The following is a 17212-nucleotide window of genomic DNA, read 5'->3' on the forward strand; positions in this document are numbered from 1 at the left end:
CAAATCTGTATTTAGGAAAATTGGTAATGTTTGTAAATTGCAAATAAACAAGGGAAAAAAGGAAACATTACATAAAATAAATATTTTGTATGTATTATGTATACAGTGGTGGCCAAAATTGTTAGAACCCCTGACAGATCTGAAAATATTGACCTTTTTTTGCCTCCAAAATATGATTTCTTTTCATAATGTTCATGAAACGATGGTTGCTCTGAGCACAACAAATGATGTGAGTCGTATTGTTTTTATCCACTTTTAAGTTTAATATTTGGTATGTCCACCTTTTGCAGAAATTACAGCAGCACATCTCTCTGGCATAGTGTCAATATATATCCTGAGAACTTCAACACTAATGTTATCCCATGCCTTCTGCAATTCAAGCTGAAGGCTTTCCTTTGAACGTACAATAGATTTGCCCAGTTTATTTTCTAACTCGCCCCAAATTTGCTCGATGGGGTTGAGGTTCGGACTTTGAGGGGTCAGTCCATCATTTTCAATGTTCAACAGATTCCTTCCATCGCAGGTAGTTCCAGCAATAGTTGTACGGGTATTGTAATGGCCAATTCAACAAAAACAACTAAAACCTTTTAAATATGCCATATATATTTGATATTTGACTATGTGACTATGTGAATGCACTAGAAAGCGTCTGTAAAGGAAAGTTTATTTAGAGTTTACTTTCAGAACAGGTGTCTCAATTTGTTCTTCCTCTTGACGACTGGAACATCTGCTATTCTCTGTCACTCAACAGCCACAGCTGACAAAACACACACTGCTATGATCAAAGTCTACATTGTGAATGATTGCACTGGCAATATTGTTTTAACATCTGATGCAGTGTTAAACATTTGTATATAACTCATGTTTTTACTTCAATTTGTGTAGGTGTCAAAGTGATTGGACTTTTTTGCTTGATGGATGATTGAAGCCGTCTTTTAGTCGGTAAGCAACCATCCACAAAACCCAGCAAAAGCGAACAGCTCTTACATTTTCTTTGTAAGATGTAAAAATCTAGCTGGTGAGGTTTGAAGGTTGTAGTGCTTTGAATAATGATGGTTTGAATATCTTTCCAGTGCAATGTGGCTATTAGTCACTGGCACAGTGTGTCTCCAGCCAGTGGCTCAATATTACATTACTCTTCAGCGACTGCACGGTCTAGGTATGTATGTGTGTTTGCTGAATCAAAACAAAAGACTTTATTATTATAACCCTTAAACTGTTTATATGTCCTTCATATGCTCAACAGCTCGATGTTTTCTCACCCAGCTTGCGTGGTTATGTTGTTTTTCCTTCATGCATTTCAAAGCAACAGATTTATGATGTCATTCATGTATTTTTATAAGGAAACACCCCGCATAATGATGAAAGACACAAAATATATGATGAAATATATAGCGATGCTTTCTCTAAAATAGACTGTTTTACACAATAGACCTGGAAATATGTCCAAACTGCTTGCCCTGTTTAGTCGCGGGTGCTGAAGCTAAGCCTCAGTGTCTCAGGCCATATATATACAAAATTTGGATTTTCCTTTGTTTAATATGTCCAATAGGAATAAATGCCTGATTGCTGTTGCATTTACTCGGTGTGTATTTTTTAAAAATGCTTCAGCCTGTGGGATGTTGAAATGGAATGTTTTGATTTAAGTGCACTTATTAAACCTGAGAGTTTAATTAACATGCTACACCATCAGCACATCAAACAATTCTAAAGAATCCATCAGTGCCTGGAAGGAAATTCCAGGAAATACAGCAGCTTTTCTTGTCGCAGGACAGTTATGCTGTTAATAATAACTTTTGCTCCTCACCTTCCTATTCTGGAATATGAGTCTGTAATTATGATCCAGAAAACCGCTGTGACCTGAAAAACAGAAGGCTGTGACTCATAACTCTGCATGAAGGCAAAGAAGAAGACTGTTGTCAGCAGCTTGGTCCATAAGAAAAACTATCATTCATTTTATTAGATTTTTTCATGATGATCATAACAATATCAAAGCTATAAATAAATGAATGAGAAAAGAATAACTCAATCATGTATAACTGTATACCATATTGTTTTATACATACCATATTCTTTGAAGTACTGCTGAGTGTCATGTAAAAACAATGGTGCATGAATATGGTAATTAATATATTAAAGTACTATATTAATATCATCTGATAACATCACTATAGTACTGACACTTTTTTTAAGGGTAGTGGACTGGACATCATGGCATTGTTATTTTAATGTTATTAATATACTATTCTATATATATATATATATATATATTTAGATTGTATTAGTATATTTTATGTTTTTATTTTGATTTTAGTAAAAGTTGTAATAATTTTGTTGTTTGTTTTTGTCATTTTTATTATTTTTATTTTATTTTTTTACGTTTTAGTTTTCATTGATTTAGTTTTAGTCATTTTAGTGCTTCAATTTATTTATTTTTATTTTTAAATTTTAATTTCAATTAATGAAAATTTTTCATTTTGGTTTATAATGGTTTTAGTTTTCCTGCATCATGGAACAGTGATTTATACTCTCGGTATTAAGATTTTTGTGATGCATTGATATCATTTTAGTTTGATAATTAGATTGTATGTGATGCAGTTAGGCAAATACCTTTCACTTTTTTTCAGGTATAATTTCATTTATTTATTTAGTTATTGCTTGTTGCTTATGTTTACCCTCTTCTGTTTACTGCAGTTAAAATAAAGGCCATTAACCAAACCAGTCGTATAAGCTTTTAATTACTGTAAATAGTGTGTAGTTAGGCTGCTGACTATATTTGCGGCCAGTGTTGGGAAGTTTACTTTGGAAATAGGTTACAGATTACAAATTACCCTATTTAAATAATAATAAATGTAATAAGTAGTGTAACTATTTCAATTACTTTATTAAAGTTATGTAACTGATTACATTTTGTTACTTTTCAAAATTTCTAATGTTTTCAAACTGTTAATCATTTTCAGACATGTAAAGCAGGCAGGGTTAACCTTACTGTACTCAACACTGATTACTGTCACTTTCAAAATCCTTCATCACTTGAATTAAGATTATAATAATTTAATTTTAAAGCACAGCCACCACAAATCACCTCTTTTTTACTTTGAATAGCCTACTAATTTAGAACCATAACAAGAAATAGTTTAGTAGATATGATACTGTTTTTGAAATCAAATATTTGTATAGTTATTACTGGAAACACTGGCCTCTAACAATGCCTTGAAAAAAACAAACAAATAAAACAGTTATCAAATAAGCATGTGTGTATTCTGTGTCTTAAACTCCTGAAACATCAACTATCACCAGTAAAGTATGGAGTACCACAAGGATCTGTCCTAGGTCCTCTGCTATTTTCAATATACATGTTGCCCCTTGGTGATATTATTAGAAAATACGGGATTAGTTATCATTGTTATGCTGATGATACTCAACTATATATCTCAACAAGACCAGGTGAAACTTCTGAACTATCTAAGCTAATAGATTGTGTTAAAAATGTAAAAGATTGGATGACCAATAATTTCCTCCTATTAAATTCAGATAAGACCGAGATATTACTTATTGGTCCAAAAAACAGTACTCAGAATCTCTTGGATTACAATTTGCAACTAGACGGATGTACTGTTACTTCCTCTACAGTCAAAAATCTGGGTGTTATATTAGACAGCAACTTGTCCTTTGAAAATCATATTTCCCATGTTACAAAAATAGCATTCTTCCATCTTAGAAACATTGCCAAGCTTCGAAACATGCTACCTGTTTCAGATGCTGAAAAGCTAGTTCATGCATTCATGACCTCTAGACTGGACTATTGTAATGCACTGTTAGGTGGTTGTCCGGCATCTTCAATAAACAAGCTACAGATAGTCCAAAATGCAGCGGCTAGAGTCCTTACCAGGTCAAGAAAATATGATCATATTACCCCAATTTTACAGTCTCTGCACTGGCTACCTATTAAGTTCCGGATCAATTACAAAATATTATTACTTGCCTATAAGGCACTAAATGGTTTATCTCCTGCGTACCTAACTAGTCTTCTGCCACGCTACAATCCAACCCGCTCCCTAAGATCGCAAAATTCTGGACTTTTGGTAGTACCTAGGATAGCAAAGTCCACTAAAGGAGGCAGAGCTTTTTCACATTTGGCACCCAAACTCTGGAATAGCCTTCCTGATAACGTTCGGAGTTCAGACACACTCTCTCTGTTTAAATCTAGATTAAAGACACATCTCTTTAGCCAAGCATTCACATAATGCATCTTATAATCTTGTACTGCATTTATATCTGATCAAATGTACATTATAATTCTTTAGATTGGGTTGAACAAATCATTTTTGCTTGAATAGAACAGCAGCTACGCTAATTACGTCTCTATCTGTTTCTCTGATTCTAGGAATTACTGAAGCGTCAGTCTGGATCCAACCCTTAAAAAGATCCAAGATGACCAAACACCTGAGAAGAGATGATGGCAACACCTCAGAGGACCACGGAGGATGCCAACCCTCAGACAACACATACTTACCAAATTAAGTCTGTCATAACTTAAATATATTGGGTTTCTTCTGTGTGTATGTGTATATGTATGTATATATATGTGCATGTGTGCGTATGTGTATGCATATATATATATATATATATATAGTAGAAACTTAATTTCCTGTAAAGCTGCTTTGCAACGATTGTATTGTAAAAAGCGCTATACAAATAAACTTGAATTGAATTGAATTGGTGTCTCATATTTTAGAGCAGTCAATGCAATTGGGAAAGAAATCAATTAAATCTGTAACCCCATTTTCATATGTTTTCATACATTTTTCTCAGTAACTGTAACTGATCACAATTACATTTATTTTGTAATTAAATTACGTAATTCAGTTACATGTAACTAGTTACTCCCAGCACTGTAGTGCTGCCGGAGGTCGCTGTCTAGGTAGGCAGCAGGCTGTGTTGAGACGCGGCCGGAGACAGTGAGGAGCTCAGTGTGAGGGAGAAACGCCAGCAGGGCAGCGAACACGGACACACACAGTAAGTTACTCAACTTATTCGACTATTCAGAGGACTTTTGGTGTTTCGGATTGTGTTGGTTTTCTATCTACGAACATAGGGGCGTTTGGTTCTAATTTCTATTTTATTTATCCCGACCATTTATACATATGGAGTTACAAACATCCTCCCGAGCGTGATTAGAAGTTGACAATGTTTCATTCCATCACTGCATTAAGAAGTGTTAGTTTACATTTGCATGTAGATATCCTGATATAAAACGTTTTTTGTTTTCTTTCTTTCTGGACGAGCAAGGTTGAGTTAATACTCATCAGTATTTTTTGTTTGTCTTTTTTTGAGAGACGCTGGTCATGTGATATGAGTGTTTATTTGCTGTCGGAAGCATGTATGATTGATTTTACATATGAATATAGATGTGGTTTGATGAATGGAGGGGACGTGTTAGCGATATTTTCGAGATAAAATATCGGATCACAGCTAAAACGTGTACCTGTTTTATTAATATTTTGCTTTATGAGAGTATTATTAGCAGTCTAAGAGATCCTGAACGTGTGTATTCTTGTTTATGTTTGGAATAGCATACTACTCCTACTTGCTGTGTAGTACAGTATGCAGCATACATAATGCATGGAAACCCGTACTGACTACTAGACCCTACATGCTGAGTGTTAACCTCTGATATCAGCTGTAGTCTTAATGTTTGCTTAATGGGTTTTTTGATTGAACCACTACAATTTTGAAGGAAAATGTAGTGGTGACATCACTTGAAGAGTGTTTGTCATTGCTTATAAGTATACAGTATGTACTGTGCAGTATGCAATTTGTTTAAAACTTTCAAAATTTTGGCAGTCCAAGTTAATAATGAAAAGATGTTCAAACTGTAGCTTATATTAGCTGTCATAATGGAAAGTCGTATTGAACGCATTGCATTATGGGATACAGTATTCCACGCTTAACTCTGGCATAGAAATGTTTTTTTTGTTGTTGTTGTTGTTTTTTGTTTTGCAGTCTTATTTTTTGAGTAAATTTGCATTCTGCATGCACTTTGCATAAAGCATCCCTATGCATACTTATGGTACACTCAAGTCTTTCTGGGAAGTTTGTATATATGAGATTGGAAGTCATTTTTATGATGTGTGTTCCATTTTAGAGCAAGATGGCGATGTGCATTTTCTACAGAAATTCATCAAGACTGATGAATAAAGAATGCGCATCAGGAGTGTTTTTGCTTTTTTTAAATTCAGTTTAGGAATATAAGGTTTAAGGTGGTATAAATTGAATTGTTATATATTCTGTCATAAGTGCTATTTTTAAAGGGTTGCAAAAGGGCGGAAAATTTCAGAATGTTTAAAAAAAAAAAATATCGGGAAAGTTTATGGGAATTTTCTGTCCCTTTGCAACCGTAAACTAGCTTAGTTGGCTTTATTGTAAATGAAAAAAATAACAGGTGCGTCCCAAACCGCGTACTTATGCACTATTCAATGACGTTTTGTAGTATAAATAGTGCAAGTAGCATGTTCACACTGAAAATTCCAAAAAGAAGAAGTGCACTTTAAATACCTGGATGATGCACTTAAATAACCAGGAAAAAATGTGTGGAATGTTGAACACTTCATTCTCTCAGCTGTCACAGCTTTAATTACGTCACGAAGGTGTAGGGGCTATATCAGACTCCTATTATTAATGACAAAATAACCTTATACAATTCATACACTACATGGTTGAGTACATAGTGCATAAGTACATAGATGTATAAGTGTGTCATTTGGGACGCAGCTAATGTGATTAATTTGATCTAATTGCGTCCACACACTGACATGTCGCCAACCCAGAAACTCAAGGCTTAAAGAAAGTTAAGAGTTCTCCTCCTGTATTTATGACTTTGTGATGGTGTTCATGTGCGTCCAACTCATACGCCCAGTCTTTCCAACATGACTTGAATGCACTATTAGAATTTAAACTGATAATATAATATACTTCTGTAAATAAATGTAATAAAAATGAGCATCCTTTTATTTAATATACATTAGTACACTTATATAAATATTAAGTTTTGGAACGCACCTCCGGTCTGTGCTCAAGTAAACACACATGTGATATGTAGATGTGTTTCCTTAAAGCGAGGCCATTCCCCGCCTGCATAGCTGGGCTAGATAGGAATGTGTGGTTTTGACTTTCAAAAGGCCAATCCAGACACTAAGAAATGAATCTCTTACATTGCTTTTCCAAGTCTTTGATTGGTTCAGGAAGGTGAATCTGTCTGCATTCCTGATCATAACCAAGCCAGTGTTGTCTGACTCTGTCCTCGAAATACTGGTCATGCTGTGGTCATATTCTTCCTCTCACATTCTGGAAGGCCTTCATTCTTTAGCTGTAAGTGTCACTTGCAGCCTGTTTACAAGTGCATGTTATCTGTTAGAGCAGTTCCTGGCCCTTCATTGTGGAGGAGCGTGTGGTTTGGATGCCGTTGTCAATGCTGAGGTTAAAGTGATGTCAGGACAAAATACCTCAACAATGTCTGTGGGAGGCTGTTTGCTCATGACCTCCAAGCATTTGACTAGATTACACTGGATGAAACTTGCTTATTTTGAGTGATTGTGCCGTCTATGTGATGGTGAATCTCAGGATAGTTACAGGAAATAATTCCTGCTGTATTGACCCCGCCACAGATGTGGAGGCTTTTATATGTGGTTTGCAGTGGCTCAAAATTGGCTTCCATTTTGATTCCCTAACTATTATTCCACAGGCCTGTTGTGTCTCACTGCCTCTTCTACTGCTCATATAACTAAAAGTCTTAAATTATTATGAAAGCACTATTTAATTGTCATCTGTCATCATATGTTGGGCTCAATGTTTTGACTTTTTGGGAAGTCCAGATGGTTCCACCCCAGTTCTGCCACATTTTCCCTCATAAAAGCCACCGAACTTTTAGCCTTGACATGCAACAGCACTGCGAAAATAGGACTCAGTGTACCGTGTTAAAATGACTTTTCCGTATTGGTTTTTCATAGGTCTGTTTTTGAATTATGCATTGCACTGCGTTGTGTTTCAGGGTTAAAGGAATTCTATGTAAACTACAATAATGTCCTGGTAGTGTTGTTTTCTGTTTTTGTGCATTCTTACCTTTGTGCGTAAGACCTTTATTACACTTGGAAAAATAGAATAAAATACATCATTAAGTGTTCTAAAGACAATGTCAATTGTTGTTGCCATGCAAAAATGGCCAGTGTGACTGTAGGGTGTTTTAGGTGGTTGCTAGAGCATTGCTATGCAGTTGGTGCATAACAAGGACACTTCAATGCCTTCACCTCTAAAAAAAGAAATGTTACATTTTTATAGAAAAATACACAAAAAAAAGCTCAAGTAAAACATGTTAATTGGTTATAGTAAGTTACCTTACTATATATGCAGTGAACATTTTAAAATGGTTTGCCATTGCATTGTATGTAATATTACTGTCCACAAAAAAAAGGTTGTAGCGCCAAACACTCGTCCAAAAATCAAGTAGGCAAATAACATGGATCCAAAAAAATCCAAGGATACAAAGATGAAAGAAGTCTTCACTAGTCCAGATACGGCCTAAAAGGCTCATTTCCTTTATTTCTCAGAAGTCCATGTAATATTACTGTAAAATACTGAAAAAAAGTTTGACCTTTGCAATTATAAAATATGAATTGCTATATAATTTACAGTAAAACATATGCTTTTATTCTAAATGGTGTTGTTTATTATAATTCTGTTAATTAGTAAATGTTTATTGCCATATTCTAGTGTTGTGTGTTATGATGGTGTTTTTGTCTTTGTGTGTGTGTGTGAGCTTGTGCATGTCTGAGTATCGGCCGTGTTTGATAGGCAAGCCACTTACATTGATCTCTGATGTGGCTTTCTATTGCACCAGCTGTATCATTACGGTGTTATCAGTACATGTTTAAGGTTTAAAAAATTGATTAAAAACAAATAATTCAGTGTGGAATGAGAACTGCAGACAAACTTTATTTGGGCTAAACTTTAATATCCTGAGTGTGCCGTTCATTATCTGCACAGCCCTCGGTATCAGAATGATGTTTGTGCAGCTGCCTGTGGAAGCAAATAATTCTGTGTGAAATAAAGACTTTGCTTGCTTCAAGACTTTACTCGAGTCGGTTGCACTCTCACAGATCTGCTTATTTTATCTGTCAGGAATCAGTTGAGTTAGAGCGAGATCTCTTTAAAACAAACCCTGATTGATCCATTGAAAACTACCGTACTTGTAGCAGATTCTGCTGTAGATCAAACTTACAGTTAGAATAGACCTCAAAGGAGAGTGATGCTTTTAGTCATATTTTAAACTTGACAGATGTGATCTCCAGTCACTGTCATTGTGTGGAAAACGCATCTTTGGCAGATTGTGTTCCATAGAAGACGCAAAGGTTTGGGATGATATGACGACAGAAATTTCAGACCGGTAGTTGGCCTTTTTCATGTGGTTTTGTAGCACTTCATTGGTTTATTCATGCTTTATGATCTATGATAAACCAGTGTAGGCTGTAGACTAAACACTCCTGGTCTGACTACATAAACCTGCATTCACCTCAAACGGCCACTTTTGTGAATCTGAACGTTGTGAATATTGTTGCTCTTCTCTTGGCTGGACCTCATGTTCCTTTCTTTTCTTTGTTGTTTTAAGTTCTTTCTGAAGTGAATGGTGGGAAGGAGTCATATCAACAATCTACAGCTATTCCTTCCTCAAATTTATTGTCCGACACTGAACCCCATTTGGATTGAAGTTGGATCATGAAGTTTAGAAACAGTAACCTTCACGTCACTCTGTTGGTTGATTTCATCACTTAAAAGCTGATATTTTGAATGGGTCTGGTTGAAAGATTGAGTTACATAGAGCCGTTAGGAGTGAACATGTTTGCTTGTAGTGTCAGGTTTACTGTGCCATTCAAGATTCTCCAATTGCACTGAATTTATCTGAGAAAATTTCCTGTTTAAGTTTAACTTGTTTATATTGCTGCTTCATGGAAAAGTTCAGGTCATATTTCACCCCAAGAAAAAAAAAATGTATATGTGTATATATAATTCCTTTTACTGTAATGCATCCACTTGTTTTTACCAGTAATATTTAGTAGTTGTCAGAATTCTTGTATTATTTTTATTTTTAATTTTCAAAATCATTACAGAAAATACTACTTCTAACAAAAATACTACTACTTTTTAATCTGCATAAATTAAGCAGTCCAACAATTAGATGCAGAATAGATGGGGGGACAATTAAAAAATAACAAAATAAAAAATAAATTCAGGTAGATATAAATATTAAAGTATGGAATTAATGTTTTAATAATATGAAGGTAAATATTATTATTTTATGCTTACTAAATTGACTTTAATAAATGCCTTACATTTTTCCTTTCTTTCTTTTGGGTTGAAATACGAGCTGGACATGTTCTTGACAGGTGAGCCTTGTTTCTGTTCAGCTGGCCAGGCTGTTATTCCTTGATTTACATACAGAATATAAAATCATATCTCTGTCGCCTCAGTAAATGTCCCGTGTGCAGTTCAGGTTGAGTTTACAAAAGGACCTGTAAGTGAACACCTGTCTTCACTGTTTGCACTGAAGTAGGCTTTGTTCTGCTCCTTTACACTGCACATGAGGCAGGAAGATGCGAAGTTTCAGCTACTTTTGTGAACAACCAAGATGAGAGTGCTTTAACATCTGATTTGTCGTTGTGGAGTTTGAAGAACCAATCAAACTCTGATCTCAGTGGATCACATTGAAGTGTATTTTCCACTACAATTCTGCCTCTTAAAACTGAACATTCGAGATCTGACTTGTTTAACAGGTGATGTGTTGTACTGTAACCTGATCTTCAGGAATGTCAAAATCTCATTGAATTCCTCAGTGGTCTGGTAACACATTTAGACATAATGAAAGGAACCTTTCACTTCTGCCTAGAAATGCGTGCAATGCGTGCAAAGCAGGGTTGCCAGGTTTTCACAACAAAACCCGCCCAACTACTACTCAAAACTAGCCCGAAACTAGCCCAACCACGTTTCGAGGGGTGTTCCCCAGTACAAATCGCATTCTGGGGGGTAAAATACACATTTTTCGGCGGGGATCCTTCGGTAAAATTCGCATTCCAGGGGCTAAATATTACGTTATTGGGGTCGCTTCAACCCGCAGACATGAAAAACAACCCACGGCAACAGTGTTAAAGTAGCCCAATTCTGGCAACACTGGTGCAAAGCTCCTGTAAGACCTTTATTTTTTAACAATGTAAGTCAAGCATTCTTACTCCCAAAATGCTTTTGGTTAATTTATGTGCAACCAGTGTTATTAAACAACATTGCAAACATAATGAATATTTTCATGACAATTTGCTATTGTTTTATTACACTGGTTGTTGAAAGTTTCATTGAGTGGTGCTAAAATGTTAATGCTACTTACTTGTCACTAAACCTGTCCCTAAAGCCTACCCGATATTGTTAGCAAAAGCAAAAGAGAGATAAAAACACGTGCAGAAGCAATGGTGCCATTTTAGCTTGCTTCTACAAGTCTTTGAGCTCGTTTATTGTGACTTGTGTTTCATGGACCGCAGCACTATACCATGTGGGTTACCGAGCAAGTTTACTTCAGAAAAGCCATATACTTACGGAGCTGGTTATGTGAAGCAGATGTCATAATTTATTAGTTTACAAATCATGTAGTAAAAGTGGAAAAATACGTTTTGGAATCAAAGTTGTTGGAAAGTTTTACTGCCGCTAGTGTTCATTTCAGCTGGAGACTGAAGTCAGTTGTATAGGTAGGCTTTTGCAGTTTTGCATTAATGTAGGTTACATGTCGTACAATGAGTACGTTGCTTGTTATATGTAAATGAGATTGACTAACCTCATTGTATGTGAAGGACAACATAGTTCACACTGTTGTTCATAAAGGTGTGCGTCATGTTTCTGCTGAGAAAACATTGATATGTAAATGTGATTGTTCATATGTTAACGAGCTTACGTTTCTGTTGTCATGCAACCCCTCATAACGCAGATTATGAGAGCTGTGCCAATGCTCTTCTTAAAGAATTATGTGAAATGGTCCAAAAAAAAAAAGAGCCATATCTAGTGCCCAAAATATGTGAGGGTGGGCTATTTTAACTTAGGCAATAGCAAATGCATGGCCATGCGCTAACACCCTGTGCCATTTGTAACCCATTTGCAGTTTGCCAACAACTTGTGCTTTAGGCTGAGAAATAAGGTTATGACGCAGACACCAAATTTGATTAATTTAATGCTGAATTGAAGCAGTAAGTATGTGTTTTGAGGCCATCATGCCCTCATGTAAGGTCTGTCTCTGGGAATGTTCTGTTATTTCTCATGTGGCCCGTTTCCTTAGCAAATGAATGAGTCTTTGTTATATATACCAGCTCAGACGTCCTTGAAATTAGTTTACCATTGATAGATTGGGAGGATCTTACAAAATGTTTGGTTTATTTTTAAAGCCCAACGGTGGCAGTTTTTGCGCTGACTCTATGTATTTTGAACTATATAAAAGCACAGTCTGTTTATTTGAACTTTCTTTCTGCTTGAACATACATAGATATCACATGTTCAGCATGTGTTTCCAAGTGATTCAGTGGAGTTTCAAGTGATTCAGCATATGTCTGTCCACTGTCCACTATTTTTCCTCTCCAGTAGCGACTTTTTAAAGCAACAGGATGTTTTAAGACGAGTGACGGTATGTGGATTTAAGAGATGCATCTAGCTTTTCCCCACCCCTTTTCTCTCTCACGACTTTATTGCATTACTCAGTACATCTGGGATGGAAACGTTGGTAGTAAAGAAAAAAGAAAAGCATGCACGCTTTCCCCTCCCCCTCTCCTTCTCCGTCTGTGCCTGCCTGTCCCTCCTCCCTCTCCGGCAGGCGCGCCGACCGCTACTCCCATAGCCTGTCAGGAAGTGTTATGACTTGCTGCCGTAGGTCTTTGTGAGGCAGGCAGGAATGCTGGTGTTTCAGATTAGCCTTGAAGGGTGTGGAGCGAGTACTGCCTCTTCTGCTGCGACCGCTGGTGCCTACAGCTCCATTCTCAGCTCACGTCGGGACGGTTTGTCTCTATGTTTCTCTTTTTGCTTCCTATCTCCCTCTACATCCCCCATTCTCTCATTAACGTTATACACTGGGGAAAAGCATTATCTCTCTGTCTGTCTCTTTTCCCAGCTGCTCTGCTAACGGCACAGCATATGTAAAAGGTCTCTGTTGTTTGAGTTCAGATTTGTTGCATCTGCTTGCAGTTTGGAGTGAAGGAAGCAGCTTTGGGGTAAAAGTGTGGTTGTTTCAAGTGAGATTTTAAAGTGTTTTTTGCATCTCGTCAGACTGGTAAATCCATTTAGGTTGTTAGAGCACATGGTCAGGTTTCTGGTTTTGAATAAATCCCGGAGAAAGCAGTTCGGTGGTGGTTTTCTTTTACTTTGTAACTTAACACGGGCATAATGGTTTTGACTTTGTTCAATCACTCGTGCAGTGTCGGCAGTCCTTAGAGACATCGAAAACTAGTGACTAGACAGGATTCTCTGGTTGCTTAGATTTGTGCATGACTCAGTCCCATGAGGTCACACTACTCTTTACTCATTTGGGAGGTAAACAAACCTTAGTCAAATTAGACTACATCTATACTTGAATTGTGAAGAAACGTATTAAAGCATGAATTGTGGAAGAATTGATTCAAACTGATGATTCATTGAAGGTATGTAGCACACAGTGCTGTCTCAGGGAAAGGGGTGCCACAAGGGTGGAGAATTGGCCCGTTTGTTTTTGTCTTTTTTCTTAAAAAAAAAATTCCAGTGAAGTTTCCATGTTGGCTTTCTGAATAGCTGAAGGATGACATCAAACGTAGACCTTGAGACAAAATCAGCCAATAACCTTAGTCTGGTGTTTTCTTTTAAGGTTATTTACACAATAAACAGTTTAACCATTATGTAATGTTGGCATCGCCTTATTTTTGAACAGTTTTAGAAGTCCATAACTTCTTGCTGTTCTACAGGGGTGTGGTGGGATGGATTGCACCGTTAATGACATAACAAAGTGTTGAAAAAAAAAACACACAAGCTGGAGTGGCAACTATGGGAATGAAGATGCTGACATGCGTCGCGGGTGTGTCCTGATTCATCATGACTTCTTGTAAGGAACAGGAAGATGCGTCTTGGGCAGCTTATAGTGCTGCAGTGCTATGATTGCTGCATGTAAGAGCAGATCTCAGGTCCGTTTGTACAGTGGAGCATGATTGAGGCTGAGATGCTGCATCTGTTCTCGGTTCAGTTGCTGAGGTTGGATTCTGCTCAACAGTTTTGCTTTTGTTGTGGCCTTGATTCAAATGGTTTGTCACCATAATGTGTTCATTGCCGCTCACTGACATGTTGGGCCAGTGCCATAATACTGCAATTAAATGGACTCTATTAATTATTATGATATCCTGGACAAATATTTACCTTGGTTTTAGTGTATTGTGTTTAGTGTATTATTGCTTAATGTGTGTTTAGGTGATAAGGTTTATGTTATACTGTTAAAAATAAAGGTTCTTTATCGACAGCTATGGTTCCAAGAACATTTAACATCCACAGAGTCTTCCCATTGTACAAAGTATAAAAGTGCTTCTTTTAAGAATAGGTTACTGAAAGGTTCTTTGGGGAACCAAAACTTGTTCTTCTATGAAACTGTTGCAAAAACCCTGTTTGGAAGCTTTATTTTTAAGAGTTTAGAAGTTAATTTCACAATTAAACAAAAGATGACTGACTGTAGGACAGGTCGGACGGCATCTGGTGTTCAGATTTGTACTCTTCTTCATAACTCGGTGATAAAAAAACACGCTGATCTTCCAATGAAACACATCCAGACTCTGACTTTTGGCTGTGGTCTCTTTATTTTAGTTGATTTATTTCAGCTTCTCTTCTACAATTTTCACTGTGCAATAACGGGATTTGTGACTGTTTGCTATGCTTTTATAGCCTCAATTTCCAATCGTTTCTGTAGTTGACTAAACACAATGAAGCGGGCTTTAAATAGATGTAGTAGTGTTTCAATCTTTGTCATGGCAAAGAATCACGTCACTGCGTTACTTGCATTATGATGAGGTTGCATTCAAAAGGACCTGCCTTAACACACCCTCTCGAACATACATTTTGCCCAAATATAGTATACTCTGTTGCATGCTTGAGACGTTTGCATGTCATTTGCATGTCTTATCATCTTACTGTACAATCCCTCTTCCAGGTTTCTCTCGCAGAAGACAGTCGCCAGTGTTCCTTTACTACAGCTTGGAGGTTCAGACAATAAAGTTTTTGTCCTTCTCCCCCCAGAAGGACACACTTTATTCGACTGAGAGAGCTTCAGGTGCTTAGGAGATGGCAGGAAAGATATCCAAAGAAGAGCTGGAGGAGTTGCGGGAGGCCTTTGGGAAAGTCGGTGAGTGTTCTTCCTGTCTGACCAGTTTTGTCTATTCTAATCACTACTTGGCGTGCTTCCTATGAAGGTGTCTTTTCCCTTCACATATCTTGTGATTTTTACTGATTCGTCTCTGTTTTCTTTGCATATACGAAAACAGCTACATCACTGTGCAAAGCCAAAAATTAAGATGAGCAAGCTCTTCAAATAGCATTTGGATTCTGGTTTAAAATAAGATTGATTGGGAAACTCTAGACTGTTGTTTTTTTTGCGATGTGATTGTTTTGTAACGTTGTTTTCAGTTCTCCTAACTGATTGTGTGGCTTGTTCCGTAACATTCTGCATTGTTGTTGCTCAGAGAGACATCTGGATTTTTCATTTGACCTCATGAATTTTTTGGCATCACCTGTTGCTTGGCGCTTAAATGGTCCTCATGGACTCTTGTACTCTTGTCTCCAAACCAACTGTTTACTGCCATTATATTTATTCTCCAAATATATTACGTAGTTTCTCTGAAAGATTCACTTTGAATGGGACTTTAATCTATTAACAAGTAATTATTTTTATTAATTCAGTAGCATTTTACTGTGCATGTAGTGTGAGTGTCAGCTGCAAAATAAGCTCTATTACAGTACCAAGTGTCTTGATAGTGTTAGTTCATCCAAACATGAAATTGTTTCTATACAATGCTGGCTGATGCTCATAGCAGAAGTTTCTTGAACATATATACTCGCATGGGCTCTTATTGTATTTCATAAGTGGTTTTTAAATGCCTGGAACATCCATATTAGCCACTACCTGAGTTTGAGTATTGCATAGAGTATCAGTAGAGAATTAAAATGGTATGTCAGTAGATTTACAGAAAGCAATGCATTTTAGTGATTTTAGTATTATGCGAGTGTAGTGCAGTTTTCTGGGTTTTAATTTTGTGGAATTTGGATGTTTTTCATGGTCCTTGACAAGAATGTGCTTCAGACTACATTTTCCCATTTATCTGATTTCTCCAGCAGACTGGGCAGAAAACTGAGGCCTAAACTGTTGCCAATGTCATGGTGTTATAATGCACATACTAGAAAAACCCCAGTGGCTCACAGTTCCTGATGATTTTTTTTTAAATGTTGTTTAATCTGTTTTAGTATTGGAGATAGCATTTGTTATATAGATCCTATAACACAGCTCTGTTTCAAACCCAGTGGCCTGCCTACTGCAGCCAGCTTTTAGCAAAACAGGCATTCTGTGCTTCCACATATTTGGCAAATACCAAGATACCTTGTTCTGGCCAGAATCTTAAGGCCATGTTGGGTCTCTTTTGTGGATAATACAATTGTGGATAATGCATTGCTTGTAGCTCAGTAAAAATGTTCAACGTAAACGTATTCAGCCTGAGCCATCACATCATTTTCGTTTTAGTCATAAGCATAAATTCTATGAAATATAAACATTTTCATTGTTTTTTCAATGTTTTATTTAAGTGTATAGATGTATTTGTTTTAGTATTAAAATGTTTATTTATATTGATGTTATTAAGCAGCTTAAAACGTACCCAAGAGATATCTTCACATTTCCATAATGTATTATTTTGCATGCATATATGCAGCAAAATGCAGGTTTTCTCAGTTTGTTGCTGATCATTTTTACTCATCAGACTATTTAAATTGCATTTCCTCACATTTTTTTCTTTGTATTTGAGGTTCTTTTTTTACGCTGTTGAACTGCAACGTGACCCAATTGCAACCAAAATGTTTTGTGCTTGTTGGAAAGATGTAAGAAGTTGACACTAAACCTATAATTTTCATTTTTCTC

General features: G+C 36.5%; 1 protein-coding gene across 3 annotated transcripts in view; it reads left to right on the forward strand.

Moving 5' to 3' along the window:
- Nucleotides 1-4882: 4882 nt before the first annotated feature.
- The window catches only part of pls3 (plastin 3 (T isoform)), a 28475-nt gene continuing 16145 nt past the window's right edge, over nt 4883-17212 (forward strand). The window contains exons 1-2 of one of the 3 annotated variants that reach the window (XM_058797623.1): nt 4883-5019; nt 15325-15430. In XM_058797623.1, coding sequence (XP_058653606.1) covers nt 15370-15430 — 61 coding nt within the window. In that variant the 5' untranslated portion in view covers nt 4883-5019; nt 15325-15369. Of the gene's footprint in view, nt 5020-12904; nt 13077-15324; nt 15431-17212 lie in introns of those variants that run through there. The other 2 variants (XM_058797622.1, XM_058797625.1) reach the window with 2 other exon arrangements.

Source organism: Onychostoma macrolepis, chromosome 14, assembly GCF_012432095.1.
Source record: "Onychostoma macrolepis isolate SWU-2019 chromosome 14, ASM1243209v1, whole genome shotgun sequence".
Classification (NCBI taxonomy): Eukaryota; Metazoa; Chordata; class Actinopteri; order Cypriniformes; family Cyprinidae; genus Onychostoma; species Onychostoma macrolepis.